The 16,015-nt window shown below is 44.8% G+C and overlaps 1 protein-coding gene across 1 annotated transcript in view; it reads left to right on the plus strand.

The window, feature by feature from the left end:
* Positions 1 to 383: 383 nt before the first annotated feature.
* Positions 384 to 16,015, plus strand: part of LSAMP (limbic system associated membrane protein) — a 1,021,870-nt gene continuing 1,006,238 nt past the window's right edge. The window contains exon 1 of the mRNA XM_074897459.1: positions 384 to 810. Coding sequence (XP_074753560.1) covers positions 744 to 810 — 67 coding nt within the window. The 5' untranslated portion in view covers positions 384 to 743. The remainder of the gene's footprint in view (positions 811 to 16,015) is intronic.

Raw genomic sequence — 16,015 nt, forward strand, 5'->3', positions numbered from 1 at the left:
CCCTCCGGCCCCTGTGTACTGCCCAGCAGTGACACCAGCATCAGAGAGACCCTTGCTTCAGATTTTGCCAAGCAGAAATCTGCTGAGAATTCAAACCTGCCTCACTACGTTTCTTGTGGCGATGAGGAATACTCCTTTGCTGAATAACCTCCCCATGTCAGCTGGAGCTGGAGCCTTAGGGACTCCTGAGCCCAGCATGGCTCGTGGACCTGTGATCCAAGAGATACATTTGCAGAGGAATGAGAGAACCATATTTCTATAGCATAACATGTATATATTTATATATATAAAAATAAAATAAATGGGCTGGCTTGCAACACTAGGTGGCAGAGGTGGGATCTTTTCTGCTCTGAGCACTGTCCTATAAGGCATTGCTTGTTTAAGTACAGTCGCATTTAGTTGGAGCTGCAGGAGAGAGACAGAGATTCTCTGTGTTTACAGCCAGCGCAGGCTACCGCGAGCATCTAACCTGGCCCCCCCTTTCTCCAGCACTTGAAGGGGAGAGTGCGAGGTTTATTTGAGAATCTGGCCACCGTAGGTCAGCTTTTGCTGCGACTGGATTGTCAGAGCTGGTAAAGCAGAGCCCAGGGGGTCTGAAGGGAAATACGAATCCTATTTGCTTTGAGAGGAGAGAAGGAGGGGGGGAAGGAAGAAAAAAAAAAAAAAAAAAAAAGAAATAAATTGAGAGAGAAGCGAAGAGACGGAGAAAAAGGCAGAGGAAGCGGAGCGAGTGAGAGAGAAGCATGAGGACCTACTGGCTGCACAGTATCTGGGTGCTGGGATTCTTCCTGTCCCTCTTCTCCTTGCAAGGTATGTGATGAGTTTTTTTTCATGCAACCTCCTCAAACCCTTCTGTTTGAATTGAGGCTGATGGACTGAGGATGGTCTGAAACATGGAGCTGGAAGCTGGAGCTTCCTCTCCCCCGCTTCCCCTCCAAACCTCCCCCCCCCCCCCCCCCCCTCAGGAAATAAGAAGCCAAGGAGAGATCGCTGCTGGTGAATCCTGTGGTTAGAGGGCACTGCATGTGACTGACTTTGCTGCTGTATTTATGCTTTTGCAGAAGGGGAGTTGGGGGGGGGGGGGCACAGTAAGATTTGCAAAGGAAAAGAGGGGTGGGTGCAGGTGGGTGTCCGCTCCATCCACAGCCACTATTTCTCAGCACTTTGGGTCACAAGTACTGATGCTCCTGGATTCTTCACCTTCCTGAGGAGATCAGTGTTAAGTTTCTTTTGTGGTTTGTTTTTTTGTCCTGGTTTATTTTTATTTTGGTTTTACCCGGAGAGGAGGGGGAGGTTAGAGGAACCTCTATGCCTCGGGTCTGCCTGCAAAAACACTATGTCCTTCTCCTCCACCAGGGATAAAAAAAGAGAGAGTGATGGAGGAAAGACAGGATAAGAAAATTTGTTGGGTATGGGGTTTTGTTCCATGGAGAACTGCCAGCTGGGTTTCTTGCTTTAAGAGCCAAGTGTGAGTATGGAATTTAGTTTGAAGTGATGACAGGCATGCTAGCTGGTTTTGAGATGCTTTCTGTAAACAGGAGTTAAGGGTTAATGCATCCCATGCTGTATGTATAAATACATGTCACACGTACATATAATCACAGCCTTCAAATCGTAGCTTTTACATGATCCATACTCACTTGTACACACCAGTGGTCCTTCACACACACACACACACACGTTCATGAATATAGCAGGGAAGATGAATAAACTCACTCTGGCACATACAGTTCTAGCTCCCTAGCACATGCAATTCTTGGAGTGCCAGTCTGCCTCTCTCGCACTCACGTTCTCTCTTCCTGTCTCCCCCCACCTCCTTCAAGCCCTTTCTTGCGCTCTCTCTCCATCCTGCACACTAGCATTCACGGTTGCTTGCATATAAAAATCCCTTGCCTATCGTGCCGCACGAGCCTTGTAAGCCTGCACGCGTGCACGCATACACAAGTGAATATATAACTAAAGATCATATATGTACTCTACCTGGCCTACTCCGTGCCTCACAGTCTGGCACTCGCAGTGAGCTGTACCCTTAGAGGGTATCTCCCTCTGTTTTCACCACACACAGAGCGCTTTTCTCTCACTCTTGTGCATACAAGTGCATGAGTGCCGTGCATGGAGAAATGCCCAGTCACAGCATCCTCACTTCCCCTTAGCTTCCTACTTTTAGGCACAGTCTCGCAAGTACTGTCCTCTTCTATTTTGCATCTGCTGAGCAAATGCCCATACAGGCATGCTATCCTCTCTCTCTCACTCACACACACACACACACACACACACTTTCTGTTGCAGCCTCACACTTACCTGTCACTACTGCAAGCGCCTACTATGAAATCCCTCGGTTTTTGCCACTTTCTCGCATTTACCAAGTGTTCCTTTTCATACAGTCTCACTTTTTTCTGTTCCTGAGTTGCATACACATGCTTTTTCACTGTCACATATTTCCCCTCAAACTTGGATTCTCTCAACTCTGGATTGTGAATCCAGAACCAGCACCTTCCAGCTGACTTCCTCGCTGTGAAGTGGCTAATTCTGACAGGGGAGGAGGATTTTTTTTCCAGCACATAAGATATACAATGGGGCAAGAGGAGAACCAGTACTTGTGTTGTAGCATAAGTAGCTAATGTCAGCAGTGAAGTTGCATAGCTTGATGTGAACTTCCCTCTGCTCTGGAGGAATAGGCACAGACCTCTCAAGAAAGATGGACACTGGCAAATTACACTGACCCTGAACATTGCCTCCCTCTCTAATAGATGTTTCTTAGCCTGTAGTCAATGGCTCTTTGCTCCATGCCATGTGGCAACCGGAGCATCCCAATGCTAGCACAACCAGGAGCTGGTTTAGTCCTTTCTTATAGCTGTAGCTTATGCCTGGCTACAGGCATTTACAGGCATTTACCTTCTGTTGTAGTGAGTTACTACTGCCACAGTTGTATCAGCCTCATCTGCTCTGATTTTGAAGGCATCAGGGAAGGTTCTTTGAGGGCTGTCTTACCAGGTACCCTCTGAGAAGGCAGAGGCAACACACTTGCCCTCCCTCAATTTTGGGATGGAATGAGGACGGTTTTGCAAAGCTGGAGCTGCTTTTTCTACTGCCCCCAAACTTCAGATGTGATATAAACCAGACTGCTGCTGGATCTAGTTTCATAGCCAGCAGTAATTTCTTTTCTTTGGTCTGGAGAGTGAGAGGATGGGGAAGCAGGAATGGTGGGGCTGCATGGAAGGAGCAGGGCACCTCACGAGCAAGCCCAAAGATATCTGAAGGAGTTATAAAGGGAGTGCGAATGTATTGTGCTCTTAAAAAAAAAAATAAAAATAAAAGAACAAATCCCCCCTTTTTTCCAGTTAATTGTTATTCGCTGAAAGCTAACAAGCCTTGAGCACTTCTGCAACCCTGCTGAGCACAACTCTGTGGAGCTCCCACCCTAGGAAACCGCAGCGGTGGCTCTGAGAGGCGATGACCCCATTCGGGTGGCTTCCGAGCGTGTCCCTCCAGAGCCAGCCAGCTGAGCTTGCACCTCTACAAGCCATCCAGAACTTGTCCCTGCCTTCTCTCTCTCCCCCTTTTCCTAGCTGTCCACTTGGGGGTGTACGGGTGAACGCAAAAGCAGCTCCTCGTCTTTTTCTGTTCTCCCAAAGCCACCCAACGTGGGGGTAGAGTGGTGCTGGTGCTGCTGGGCACAGCCGAGCTGGGGATGAGGAGCAGGGGAGGAGGAGCAGGGGATGAGGAAGCACAGCTGAGGCTGACAGGAGACCTACGGGCTGCCTGCTCCTGTGCCACATGCAATGGGTTGCCTGTCCCCCACCTAACAGGGCTTGGGGGTTTGGGCACACAGACAGGGTTTGCTCCTTCTCCCCTAGCTTAGAGGCTCTAAGTCCTGCACAGAAGATTTTATTTTTTTTTTTCCTCCTGATCACTACGTTTCCTCAATTTTCTGGTTCAGGATTCTTGCGTTTCCTTGCTGCTGGGCTTCCAGCCCTCGTTGGGAGGCAGGTGGCCCAGAGGCGGGACAGTGCTTCCTCCTGCATGGTGCGCTGGCCCTCCTGCCCTGTGGGGCCTGGAGGGATAAAAGTACCTGCACACCCCAGCACTGCTGGTGGGTGGGATTTTGTAGTGGCACGCTGCAGCTTTTCCCTCGAATGGATTTGTCTCTTAGCATGGGGTGCCTCTTCGCTTCTGATAAAAATCAGATTCTTGAATCAGACTCAAAAAACTGAATTTTTCTTTTCCTTTTTTATCCCCAACTCATGGGGACAGGGAGGAGAGGCAAATTATTTGGGTCTGTCAAAAACTGCATTTTGATAATTTAGAAGGATTTTTATGTTGATGTTTTCACTTTTACCTACTATTATTCTAACTTAACTGTCAATATGAAAAGTAATTCTGCTTTTCCCCCCTGAGCATTTTATTTAAAAAAATGAATGCCTTGACAAATTATACAACATTTTCTTCAGCATTGCTTTACATTGAAAAATGTTCTAAACAAACACTTTCCCTTGAAAAAGAACAGCTGTTTCAAATCAGCAATTTGCTAAAAAATCCCAGCTTGTTTTAGCGAACCTCCCCTACAACCCCACCTCATTGGTTAATTGAAGGATATTTTGTGCTTTTTAAAAAAAAAAAAAAAAAACAAAAAACCTCCAAAGCTAAAGTAGATGCTTTAGAAAAGAATGTGTGGAACTGGTCTGCATAGTGCTGGCAGCATTTACTTGTAATGTATTTTTTGAGCTGCTCAAGAGTGTTCGTAAATGGAGAATGAGTCTGATGAAAGAAATCACAGCGGCACTTGGGTAAGCAGAGTGGGATGCTGTAGGTTGGTATGCAGTACAAATGTTATCTGTAAAGTCTCATGTTTTATAATGTTACTGGGCAATGCGGGTGTGAAAAATGATGTGTTTGTAAATGCGCGAGGTTTGTGCAATCTATATGGATGGAAGTGCGTACCCAAGTGTTTCTGTGCTGATAATGTGTAATGGATGGGGGGAAAAACAGCGGGAGGAGAGGGAATGTATGTATGTGTGTGTGAGTGGTGACGTTGTGGTGTATGGGTAACGGTGTGGGGTGATTGTGATGCAGTTGGATAACGTTCAGATATTACTGACTGGAGAAAAAAAAGTACTTTTCCTGCTCTTCTGGATATACCTTTCATCCTCTCTGTTTTCAACTCTCTGTCGAAAAAGGCAGGAGAAGCTCTCCCAGGCTGGACTGTATTGATGAGGTAACAACTCACTCAGCTGCCTTGCATTCCCTTAAATGATGAAGAGGTTCGATACCTAAAACAAAACACTTTTCTTGTGGGCTTAAGACAGGGAAGAGTCAGAGAAGGCTTTTTATCTGCAAACAGGGAGCATTAAAAAGATATCCCAAGTGTTTCTTCTAGTCCTACCCCGTGACTGCAGACCATTTGAGTCAATAATTACCACACCAGTAAGGACCCATTTCCCCTGGCTGTTATAAATCTCAGCACTCAGCCAGCTATCCAGAGGCCTTTATTATGGTAAGTAGAAATTTGCTTTATCTTTTAGTCTGGGATATCTCCTCTCACACAAGAGTTTTACTAATCTTGTAACAAGTACCCTAGTGCCTCTGTTTGTGGGTGCTCCTTTTTAGTCTTCCAGTACCCATGCATACGTTGGTGGTCTGAGGAAGAAATAAGTTCTTTAGGAGTTACTCCTTCCACCTCCTTTTTCACCTCCAAGCAGTAGAGCTCCTTCTAATCAGGGTGAGGAATATTGCTGATGGCAGACCCAAAGCTTCACAAATTTACATCCTTACTGTGTGCCAGCTGTGCCTCCTGTAAGCTTTTGGGTATGCTGAGGCCCTTGCCTTGCTTGTGGGGACTGTCTCCTTTCCTCAACAGTTTTTTCCCTGTTCAGGGGTGATTTGTTTAGGACTGGGTTAAAGCAGGTATGTTGATGTGTGAGTCCAAATGTGATGTAGCCCCCGCACCAGCAGCTGGGTGTTCTGTGCCCTTACTTGGAGAGGCTGGTGATGAGGAGCTGTAGCACTGCTTGCTGACCTGGGTGCTGTAAAGTGAAAACAGGTGGAAAAAGGTGATTAAGAGTGAATACAAGGGACGCCTCCTTTTCTGGGCAGGTCTGAATACCTGATGGGCTTTCTTGTGGAAGATCAGCTAAGGTCGTGGGCTGACAGAGGTTAGTAAAGGACTGAATAATCTGCGTGAAATCCATAGTGGTACCAGACAAAGGCATCCATCCCAGAAGAGTGGGGAAAATCTTCCATGTGTGTATTTGAATATGTGGTCATGTGCTTTGTCAAAAACTGTCTCTTTTGCATGTAGGGTGCTGCCGGGAGGATGCAGAGTTTTGCTGTCTGCAGTCCCTATGGGAAGCATGAATCGTCAGTATCCCCTTCCTTGGAGAAGTGTGTGATGTAGTTTTTTATGTGCTGTTCAGACTCAAAGAGCAACGGCTTTGACAACTGATGTACTCTTCCTGCTGTCATTTTATTTGGGATAAAATCAAAAATACAAAGCACAGCAAAGACCATCTTGTCCCACTCTGAGAAGGACTATGTAAGGGCATGAGTGGGTGAGCATGTGAGACACGACCCTCTCCTGGTGTCAGGGAAGGGTGGAGATCCCTGCAGGGAGCATGGAAAGGAACAAGAAATGCTGGGAATTTGTGATACTTGCAGAAATAGGTGGGGGGAAAAAAGAGAAATTCAGGCCTGATTCTGTGCAGTGCCACTGCACTGCGGTGCTTCGGCTGATAGTGGATATCCTGGGAGCGGAGGCAGTTCCCTCTGAGCTCCCTCCAGCAGGTTTCCTGCCAATGGGGAAGCATTGTCCGGCTCACCCGCATGGAAAGAGAGGTAATAGCACTGCAGGGCCTGCTGCTTTAATTTCTATGAGCCAGAGGAGTATTGTCCCCGGTGAAGGCTTGCAGGGCCTTGCAGTGAAGTGTCTTGCTGGCCATATCTGTTATCTTAAAGTTCATGGAAAAAATTCTGTATGGCTACATGCTGAGGGAAAAGGGCTCTTTACGCTAGACCTGCTTTACTGGTCACCTGTAAGCATGGAATAGGATGTTGCTATGGTTGTCAGCTGTAGAGCTACTGGACTTTGTTGAATGGCATTTCTGTGAGGAGGTAGTTTGGGGGGAAATGCAGGGATATACATATTGAATTAAGGCAGGCTGGTGTGGTGGTGTTTTCTGAGGGGCTGGTTGGTTTGTCTGGCTTTTTCAAAAAAAAATAAAATCAGAAGGTAAGCTTTGGGGGATGGGTTTTGGCTTAAAGCAAAGGTGAGTATATTTGGAGCTGTGGGCTTGCAATCTGGGCTTTTGTGGTTCCTAGGTTATATAAAGCATCCAAAAGCCTCTGAAGATGTTTTTTCTTGAAACCTGCTCCTTTCTCTAGGGTCTGCCTCTGTGTGATGGCTTGGAGGCCGGTTTTATCATTTCTTTCAGGTTTGTTAGAGCTCTCCCACAAAGAGTGTGGCCTGCTCCTTCTTCTGGTGATGTGCTCTTGGCCATTGGGAGGGTGAGCATGTGGCAGGCAGGTCATGAGCAGCGGGATGAGGGGCAAAGCAAGCAAGGAGACAAATGGAAGGCTGTGGAGCTTTCCAACCAGGAAATCAATAGCTTATCAGCACACAGTCACTGGGATATGAGTATGCAATGTAAGTGGGTAATCACAGCTCCCTCCCCTCTGCCCCTTAGCACTTATATTGATGGTGAGTTGCAGGCTGGAACCAATTAATCCCTACAATCTGTTAGGACAATAACAATTAATATTCTTTTCCATGCCTTCTGGCTGCTGCACCTGCATGGAGCCTGGCTGTGCTTGGCCCTCAGCAGTTGACTCAGAGCTACATCAAGAGTGAGAGCAAAGGTCTCTCTGACCGTGAGCTTGCAGTCGGTGCACTGTGTTACCTGCCTTCCACTTGTGTGAGTGTCAGCCAAGCTCACCGTGTGGGTATATACTTAACTGTTTGACAAAGGAGGGATTTGTAGGTGAGGGTTTGCCTGCAGGCAAAGGAGGGGTTATTTCAAGGGGCATCTGTGGGGTTTTTGATGTGTAAATGTATTTAGTCTTGTGTCATTGTGGGTACATCTGCTTCTATGAGCATCCACTCTTTGCCTGGTAAAGCTACTTTGTGTACAATGGGATCGATTGTATCCCAACATCCAGTTTTATTTATGCTTATATACATGATCTGTGCATGAAGGTATGACCAAAGGTCTTTGAACATCTCTTCTTTGGCTTTTGGGAAGATGCAAGTACAAAACAGAAGATGATGCTGAATGTATATATGTGTGTGCATATGAAAGAAAATACATAAATTTTGTGGTAAAGATGCTTGTGCCACGTTAACAAATCTGGTTCACAGTTGTGTTTTGTACAAGGGAGATACATGAAATGTTAGTTCAGTAGGTGAATGCAGCAGGATTACTGATAGGAATATCTGTGTAGCTGTGCATGCTTTTGGAGTGACCATTATTCATAGCAGATTTGCATCCTATCTTGACATGGCAAGCGATTGTTGCAGTGAAACAGAATCGTTGCTGTGGTTTGGCTACCCCTCCTCATCTTTCTGTGATAGCCTCAGTGTAAGGTCGCAACTTAGTCACGCTTCAGTCACCTGGGCATGAAATACAGTGTAGAGAGTGGAAAGGACAAGTCTGACTCCTGCACTTTCATGGGAGAGTTTCTGGGAATAGAAGAAGGGAGAGGATAAAAGGATGCTTTCTTACATGCACAAGCTGCACTGTTTTAATTAGAGCAACGTATTCAAAAATAGTACAGCCTGACTGAGCCAACCTTTCTTACATAGCTATGCTGTTGTGTGCTGTAGGAGCAAAGGGTTTCTGGGCTGGATGCAACCTGAACAAGTAAAGCAGCAAGTCTGCACTTTGGCTGTACCTGCATTAACACAGCCTTGCTGGTTGAACTACCTCAACAGCATGGAGTCTGTCATAGGCATAGCTGTGTTTTGTCAAGTCTTGGGTTTAGGTAGCTGAGTAAAAGCAGGATAGAGCTGACTGCAGACGTGCCCCTGTGATGTTCTGCACTTCTTCTAAACCTTCAGTACAGGGAAGGAAACTATTTGTCTGGAAGAGTCTCTGTGCTGTATCAGGCTTAGGGCTTTTACTAATGTTAATATCATAGTGATGCAAAGAAAAAAATCTTAATCATGCTAGCTAAAGTGGTGTAAGAGCTGCCTGTAGTCCTAGGCCTGCTAAAAGAGGTGAGGGAGGAAATGGTGGGAGCTAAAGTGAGGATATAGAATGTCCCCTCCATTTCCATGTATCCTCAGTGTCTAATGGTGACTAGTTTGTGTACTATCCAGCAGTCACAGAGCTTCAATTGGGCTCATAATAAAAACAAAAACCACACCAGGCTGCAGCATGAGCTAAATGAGCTGTGGCATTGTCCCAGAAGGACCTGGAGCTAAGGTCAGCAGTACAGTCTTCCTTCTCTTCCAGTCTGCTGTGTGAGTAAAGGGAGAAAAGGCCATTCTGGCTGGCCTGGTTCTGTCTGTCCTGATGTAAAGCTTTGTAGCAGCAGGCTTTTCTTCAGGCTTCAAGGGACCTCACTAGACCCGTGCTTGTAAGCTTCATGCATCCGTTGGTCAACCTAAAGAGTTTCTGGTCTCTTTCCCTCCTGCTGTCCAAAACAATCCAACCAACCAGAAAAAGAGAAACAAGACATCCCAAGGTGCTGAAGCTTTGCTTGAGCTGCTGTGAAGGAGGAATGACACTGTGAAAGGTTCTGGGGAGACAGAGAGACATCAAGCATCTGCTTTCTTTGCCACATAACAAGGATCCTTAGAGTGTGCCAGCTCCAAGGTTCACGCAGACCTGGGGATGCGGTGATGTGAGAAGAGTCTTTGAAATTGTTACAGGGGGAGGCTTAGGAGGACCTTGATCTAGAAGAACCTTTCTTGTGGAGCTGCCTCTTTTCCTTGGTGCGTTGGCTGCACCACAGATGCCCTGGGACCTGATAGGAACCTTGACAGGTTTCTTGTTGAACCCTGCCTTAAGTTGATCAGAAGTTTGTTGAAGCAAACCAAAAAGTTTTGCAGGACGTTTCTGCCTCACTGAATCGGTGTTTTTCTAATAAGGAGAAAAAGGTGTTTTGTTGAAAAAATTTCAACTTGAGTTTCAAGAACAGATTAAGACACAAGTGCTTAAAGGCTTTTCTGTGATGTGTTATCTTCTGTCATAAGATTACATCAAAGTCTCAACTATCATCTAAAACAAAGTTCTGAAAATTGCAGCCTTTATAGGTGTGATGAGAAACTTGAAAATATAACCTGAGTACTGCCAGTAGCTGGTGTGTCTCTCGGGTCTGCAGACAGCTGAAAGAGCATCCTCAGGGATATATCATACATTTATTTCCCTGGGGTGTTAGGTCTGACCTTCTGCTAATGCCTCTTTGGGAAAGGGTTTTTAATACAGCCATCAAAGAATGTGGTAGTCCTGGATCTCTCAGCCAAGGCTTAAAGGCAGTTTCCCTGAGGGAAAATGCTTGGGGAAACCATAGTTGCCATGCTTGCTTTGCTGGTTCACAAGAGTGACCCATTTTTGATGGGATCTGTCATGGCTTGATGGGACTGAAACCTGTGGAGCATGCATCATGTGGAAGGGTTTTATATTATGTTGTGGATTGTGTCTGTGTTGGATAATGGGAGCGATTGTTCAGCTTGGATTATGACTATTCCTGAACAGACTGGGAATTGTAAAACTGGAGAAAATAGTGGAGCAAATTGACAGGAAGACTCATTTAAACAAGAGTTGTAAAGGCTCTGTAGAATGTCTACCCCCACTTTTTTGTTTTGAACTGGATTTCCTTGAAAGAGGCCCAGCTGATGTCGCTGGGAAGGAAGGAACGATCATCATGCAGGACTTGAATACTGTAGTCATGTCATGTCTGAACCAGAGGATGCGCATGTGTCTGTGTGTGCATGGCATGTGTGGGGCTGTGCTGTGATCACCGGAATTACAGTCTAGCCAGATAACAAGCTGTTGTTGTTTACAGCACTTGGTTCCGGGCACTTCAATTCCAGAAAGATGTAAACAAAATTAGAGGGAATTCAGAGGATTGCAAGGAGAATGATTAAGGGGCTGGAGGGACTGACTTATGAGGAATGCTTGTGAGAGCTAAATATATAGCTGTTTTGGCTAAATGACTAAAGAGGAGCTATGCTAATGATCTAGGCATACTGAGAAGGCGTGAAGAATTGTCTAGTGTGGACTCAGAGCTTGAAGTGTCTCTCATGGTACAAAATTTGGAGGAGGGGAAAAAATTTACAGGAGAGGAAAATACTTAATGTAAGAAAGAGATTAGGTGGTGAAATAGCATTGTTAAGAATTGTGGCAGAATTGCTGTCATCTGGGATATCTGAAGTTTGGCTGGGCAGAGCCCTGGAGAATAATCCATGCACTACAAGCTTGAAAAGGTCCCTTGAGAGACAGTCTAGATGCCTTAATAGATTTTTATGCTGTCATTAATTTCTGAATCACAGCTAATACTTCTAGTCTGACGAAGAACCATATTCTTTAAAGCATTTTTCTTTCTTGCCTTGTATTATTTCTGCTATGACGCAGATACTGGGTCAAGACAAGACTCATGAGGAAGTCTTCTGCTATATTAACAAATGAAATCCTTGTTATCAACTGCTTAACTCAAAGTCTTTTTTTTCCTCTTTCCTTTAGTGGGGTGTTCATTCAGATTTGTCTGATAGGTGGGTAAAGGCAGCCTGGTGTACACCCAGTAAGATGAAATCCCAATATCTGTAACTTTATCCTGAAAGCTGTGCTAGGCTTTGACAGATTTCCCATTGCCACATATGATACCTATCCTCCGCTCTTTATCTCGCACATTTTCAAAATGGTAACTGAACAGTGGACTAGTCCCTTTAGGCTCAGAAGCTGATGTGGCTGAGCTTGTAGCATTTGTGGCAAGTTGAGCCCTCCCTGGGCCATCTGTGAACTGGAGGGAGGCAGAGATGAAACAAGATGGTAGGAGATGACCAAGTTGAATGTTGGTGGGTGTGGACAGCTGGTTTGCTCTTATCTGGCTTACAACAGGAACTGTATAGTGAAAGCTAAATGTGTGGTGTTGGCTACTCAATTTAACACTTTTTTGGGAAGAGAACAGACTGAATTGACAGCAAGTTTTGTAGTGGTTGTTGTGCTGACTGGCACCATGGACTTCCAGATCTAAAAGGTATAGCAGCTTGAATGAAAGAGCCAGGGTATGTAATGGGGCTTATCCAGACTGAAGATTATTTGTGCCATGGATGCAGACCCAGAGAGAGTTCATCATAGTTTATTAGCTCAGACACAGGATTATGCAAATTGCAACCTGTTTTCTAGGCAGGAAGCAAGCAGCACTATTTTGTATCACATGCAGTCCAGACTGGTAAGTGTTGCTGGATCTGTGTCCTGGTCTGTGCAGGGCCAGTTTGAGGGTCTCAGCAGCCCCAGCAGTGCCAGGGAACAAGGTGTAGAGACAGCTGATTCTGGTTGGAAATCCATATTTCTTAGCCTGGATTTACGGCTAATCTTGGTATGTGCAAGGTGACTGTTGGTAATGACATCTTTACTCCGTACTCACTCCCTAGCAGAGTGAGAGAGCTAGTTACATCAGATTTGGTGCAATGGGAGTGCAGCTGGACTCTGGCTCTGAACCAGAGATGAGGAACATTGCAGACTTGAGTTGTCTGCACTAAACTTTTTTTCATGTTCGACTATCCTCTTTAAGAAATATGTATATTCTGGAAAAAAATACAAAACCCACACTTAGCTTTAGGTAGATTTAGGCGGCTGCATTTGTGCCAGAATGGGAAAAAGGGAAGATGTGAGAAATTCATTAAAGGGTGAAGGAAGGGAGAAGATTGGAGGCTCCAAACGTGAGAATCTGTATTGGCAGAGATGAGTTGCTGTTGGATGGTAGGGTGCATGCTTGTGAAGATGAAGACCTTGAAATATAGGCCCGAGGACCAATGGACCTACTGTTTTCTAGGTATTTATTTAGGCAATCTGTGTGCCCTCTAGCGGCATAATGCACGGAGGGAGATAGAGAGCTACTGCTGCTATCGTTAATCAAAGGCATTATCGCTTCAAAAGCTGGACTGTATGTTTGGAGCCCAAAGGGTTGAGCGTTCTCAGTCCTAGCTCATTGCAGAGAGAGGAGTGGAGTGAGAGAGAGAGATAATTTGTCTAGTAATTGTGTTTGTTGCATGCAGCAAATGGATTTGTTACAGCACCTTTTAATCATTGTTCTGTGGGATTTTGTTAATCTCATTCTAACCCCGGCAGAATGCTTGTCGCTTCACCCCCAGCTGTTGAGTCAGAGCACGATGCTGCCGCCTCCTTTAGATATTGGTGCAAAGGCGAAGCAGCAGGAGGTCTTGAAACAGATTCCTGCAACTGGCTGTACAGGGTAGAGCTGTGGGGTTGCTCTGTGGGTTGCATGAACTGTAATTCTGAAAGGAAAAGTGATGAGAACGCTATAAGGAAGAGGGTGGTTGGTGGCAAACTTGTGGTTGTATTATTGCTACGTGATGAATTTTTGAAGAAAAAATCTAAACATTTTTAAGAATTTCAGAGCAAAATCTAAAATAACCTAGACATCCATTCTTCAGAATTCCTGGCCTAGATATCCAACAGCAGCACTATTTCATAGCAATCTTCATAGGGAGAGAGACTATTCTCAAACAAGAAGTGAAAAAAATTTTGATTTACTCTTATTCCATGTTAGAACAAAGTGAAAAAAGTGGATTGATACTTATTTAGTAACTACTTTTGTTAGTAGCCAGAGTGGCTGTTGTAAAAATGATCGTGCAAATGATCATTCTTAACAGAACTAAAACAGAAACTTCTTGGGAAAATGTGGATGTTTAATGAAGACTGGTACAAGGAAGGATTTATTATGGCTAGGATGGCCTTTCTGAAAGAAGCAGAGACTGATACTAAGCCAGTGTAATGTAAGACATCCAGGTCTACCTTTTCTCTTGAAAATAGAGTGGGATCTGGAATCTGGTTATTCCCCAGTTCAGAAAGCACACTAATCCTAGGGCTCTGATCTGCTTTCGTGAGGTCTCACTCTTCTGTCCAAGTCACACTTTTAGCCACCATATGTGTTAATGTTGGAGCTCTGTGACTTCCATCATTCAGTATGAGGCTTGCATTAATTGCTAGAGAGGAGGTTAGCAAAAAGGTCTTCACCTGCCACACAGACACAGGGGAAAAAGCTCACACTGCCAAAGGCACCTGAGCTCCATGTCTCTGTGCTTTGGCTTGCTGTGCTGAAGGGTGGGCAGTGGGAGAGCCCCCACTTGTCACAGCAGATGCTTGTTGGCTCTGTGAGCAGAGGTGGCAGCAGTAGGACACAGTTCTTGCATGTAGTTCAGCAGGCAATAGTGGTCTTGGTGCTCTGGCTGTAAAAGAGAGCTCCAAATTCAATTCCTGACCAAATCCCAGTGTATTGCCCTTGGCAGATTTGGAGGCCAACATCTCTGTTGCATCTGTACAATGCGCAGTGTCTGCCCTGCGTCCTCCAGTCAGTATGGCCAGTTCCTTCTCGCCCCTGATGTTGGCTCCCTAGAGCTGCGAGGATGGAAGGAGGCAGGCATGGGTCTCTTCTTTCATCCCCCTGTATTAAACTTCAACCAAATATCCCAGTCTGTTTCCTACTGCTGCAGCTTTATCTCCAAAACAAAGGACCAAAGATGTGCTTGTAGCAAAGCAGAGTAACCCAACACCTTCTATGATGTCCAGGGTTGTACTGAGAATTCATGTTAGAAACCATGAATTCTGCATTGGTATTTAATGCTCTGGTATGTGGCCTTACTTCTTGTTGTGGGGTAGAAGGTTGTCTAACACCTCTTGAAGGTTTTGTGGGGTTTTTTTGCTTTGAGGGGAGTTTTTTGTGTGGAAAAACAAGGAAATAAAAAAAAAAAAAGCTGTAAGGGCTATTTGTCTGGTTTAGGTAGACCTGATGTGGAGTCCCTAATCCAATTTTAGGGAGCAGAGGCTTCAGGCTGGATTTCCATTGCCTTTCTCTCTAGCAGGTTGAAGATGTGTTGTTTGATTTAGTTGTCCTTTGCAGTGTCTAGTCCAACTTGAGGGTAAGAAAATTGTAAACTGGTACATTTCTGCAAGAGGAAGAAGGGGAATGACTTGTATGTGTCTCTTGATCAAACACCATTCTACCCTCTTGAATGAGGATACCTTTACCCTTCTGCTTTTTTGTCAGCACTATGAAATGCAGTTTGTTTCCTGTCTGATTTGTTCCTTTTGTCGAGGGTACTCCAAATAGAGGATCTTCAATCCTCCCCATGATAACAGATTTCTTATGGGGTCTGATCTGGGGCTTAAGGGTTGCATCTGGTTAGCTAGGCACATTATTTTGCTTGTAGAAACTATAGAATTAGTGATACAAGTGCAAGAAAAGCATCTTCATGGGTTCTCAGAAACACTATCACGTATAAGCTTGGACACATCTGAGTTGCAAACGACTAAGACAATAAAACACACATTGCCACTTTCATGGGGACTCTTAAAGCTAGAAGTGCTCTTTCAATTAACTCTACTGTACATGGCCAAAGTTGACAATGCATAAAACTTTGATAATTTCACATTTTAAAAATGCATCAGAAAGTCTCATTCGTACATCGTCACTGAAAATTTCATGAATTGCACATTTCCTGGTGTTAGATGTTCAATAAACTTAAATAATGCAGCAATTTACGTCTAAAAGGTTTGCTTTAAAAATGAAGACTAGCTACTTCTCTTCTGGACTGAGAACAGTGCTCAGTTTTTATGCCTTCAGCAATTAGAATGGACACTTTTTTTCATGAAATTGTCATAGATCTCTACTGACCACTTAGTAGCAAATCTCTGGCATCAGGAAGATATGTAAGGTATCAGCATATAGTTGGACATAATTGTATCCCTCTTGTTTGAGCTAGGTGTTGCTTTTTTGTTCATTTTGTGGGCATCAATGTTTCCAGCAAAACTTAGCTGAAAATACACTAAAATACAGA

This window comes from Athene noctua, chromosome 1 (genome assembly GCF_965140245.1).
Source record: "Athene noctua chromosome 1, bAthNoc1.hap1.1, whole genome shotgun sequence".
In the NCBI taxonomy this organism is placed as follows: domain Eukaryota; kingdom Metazoa; phylum Chordata; class Aves; order Strigiformes; family Strigidae; genus Athene; species Athene noctua.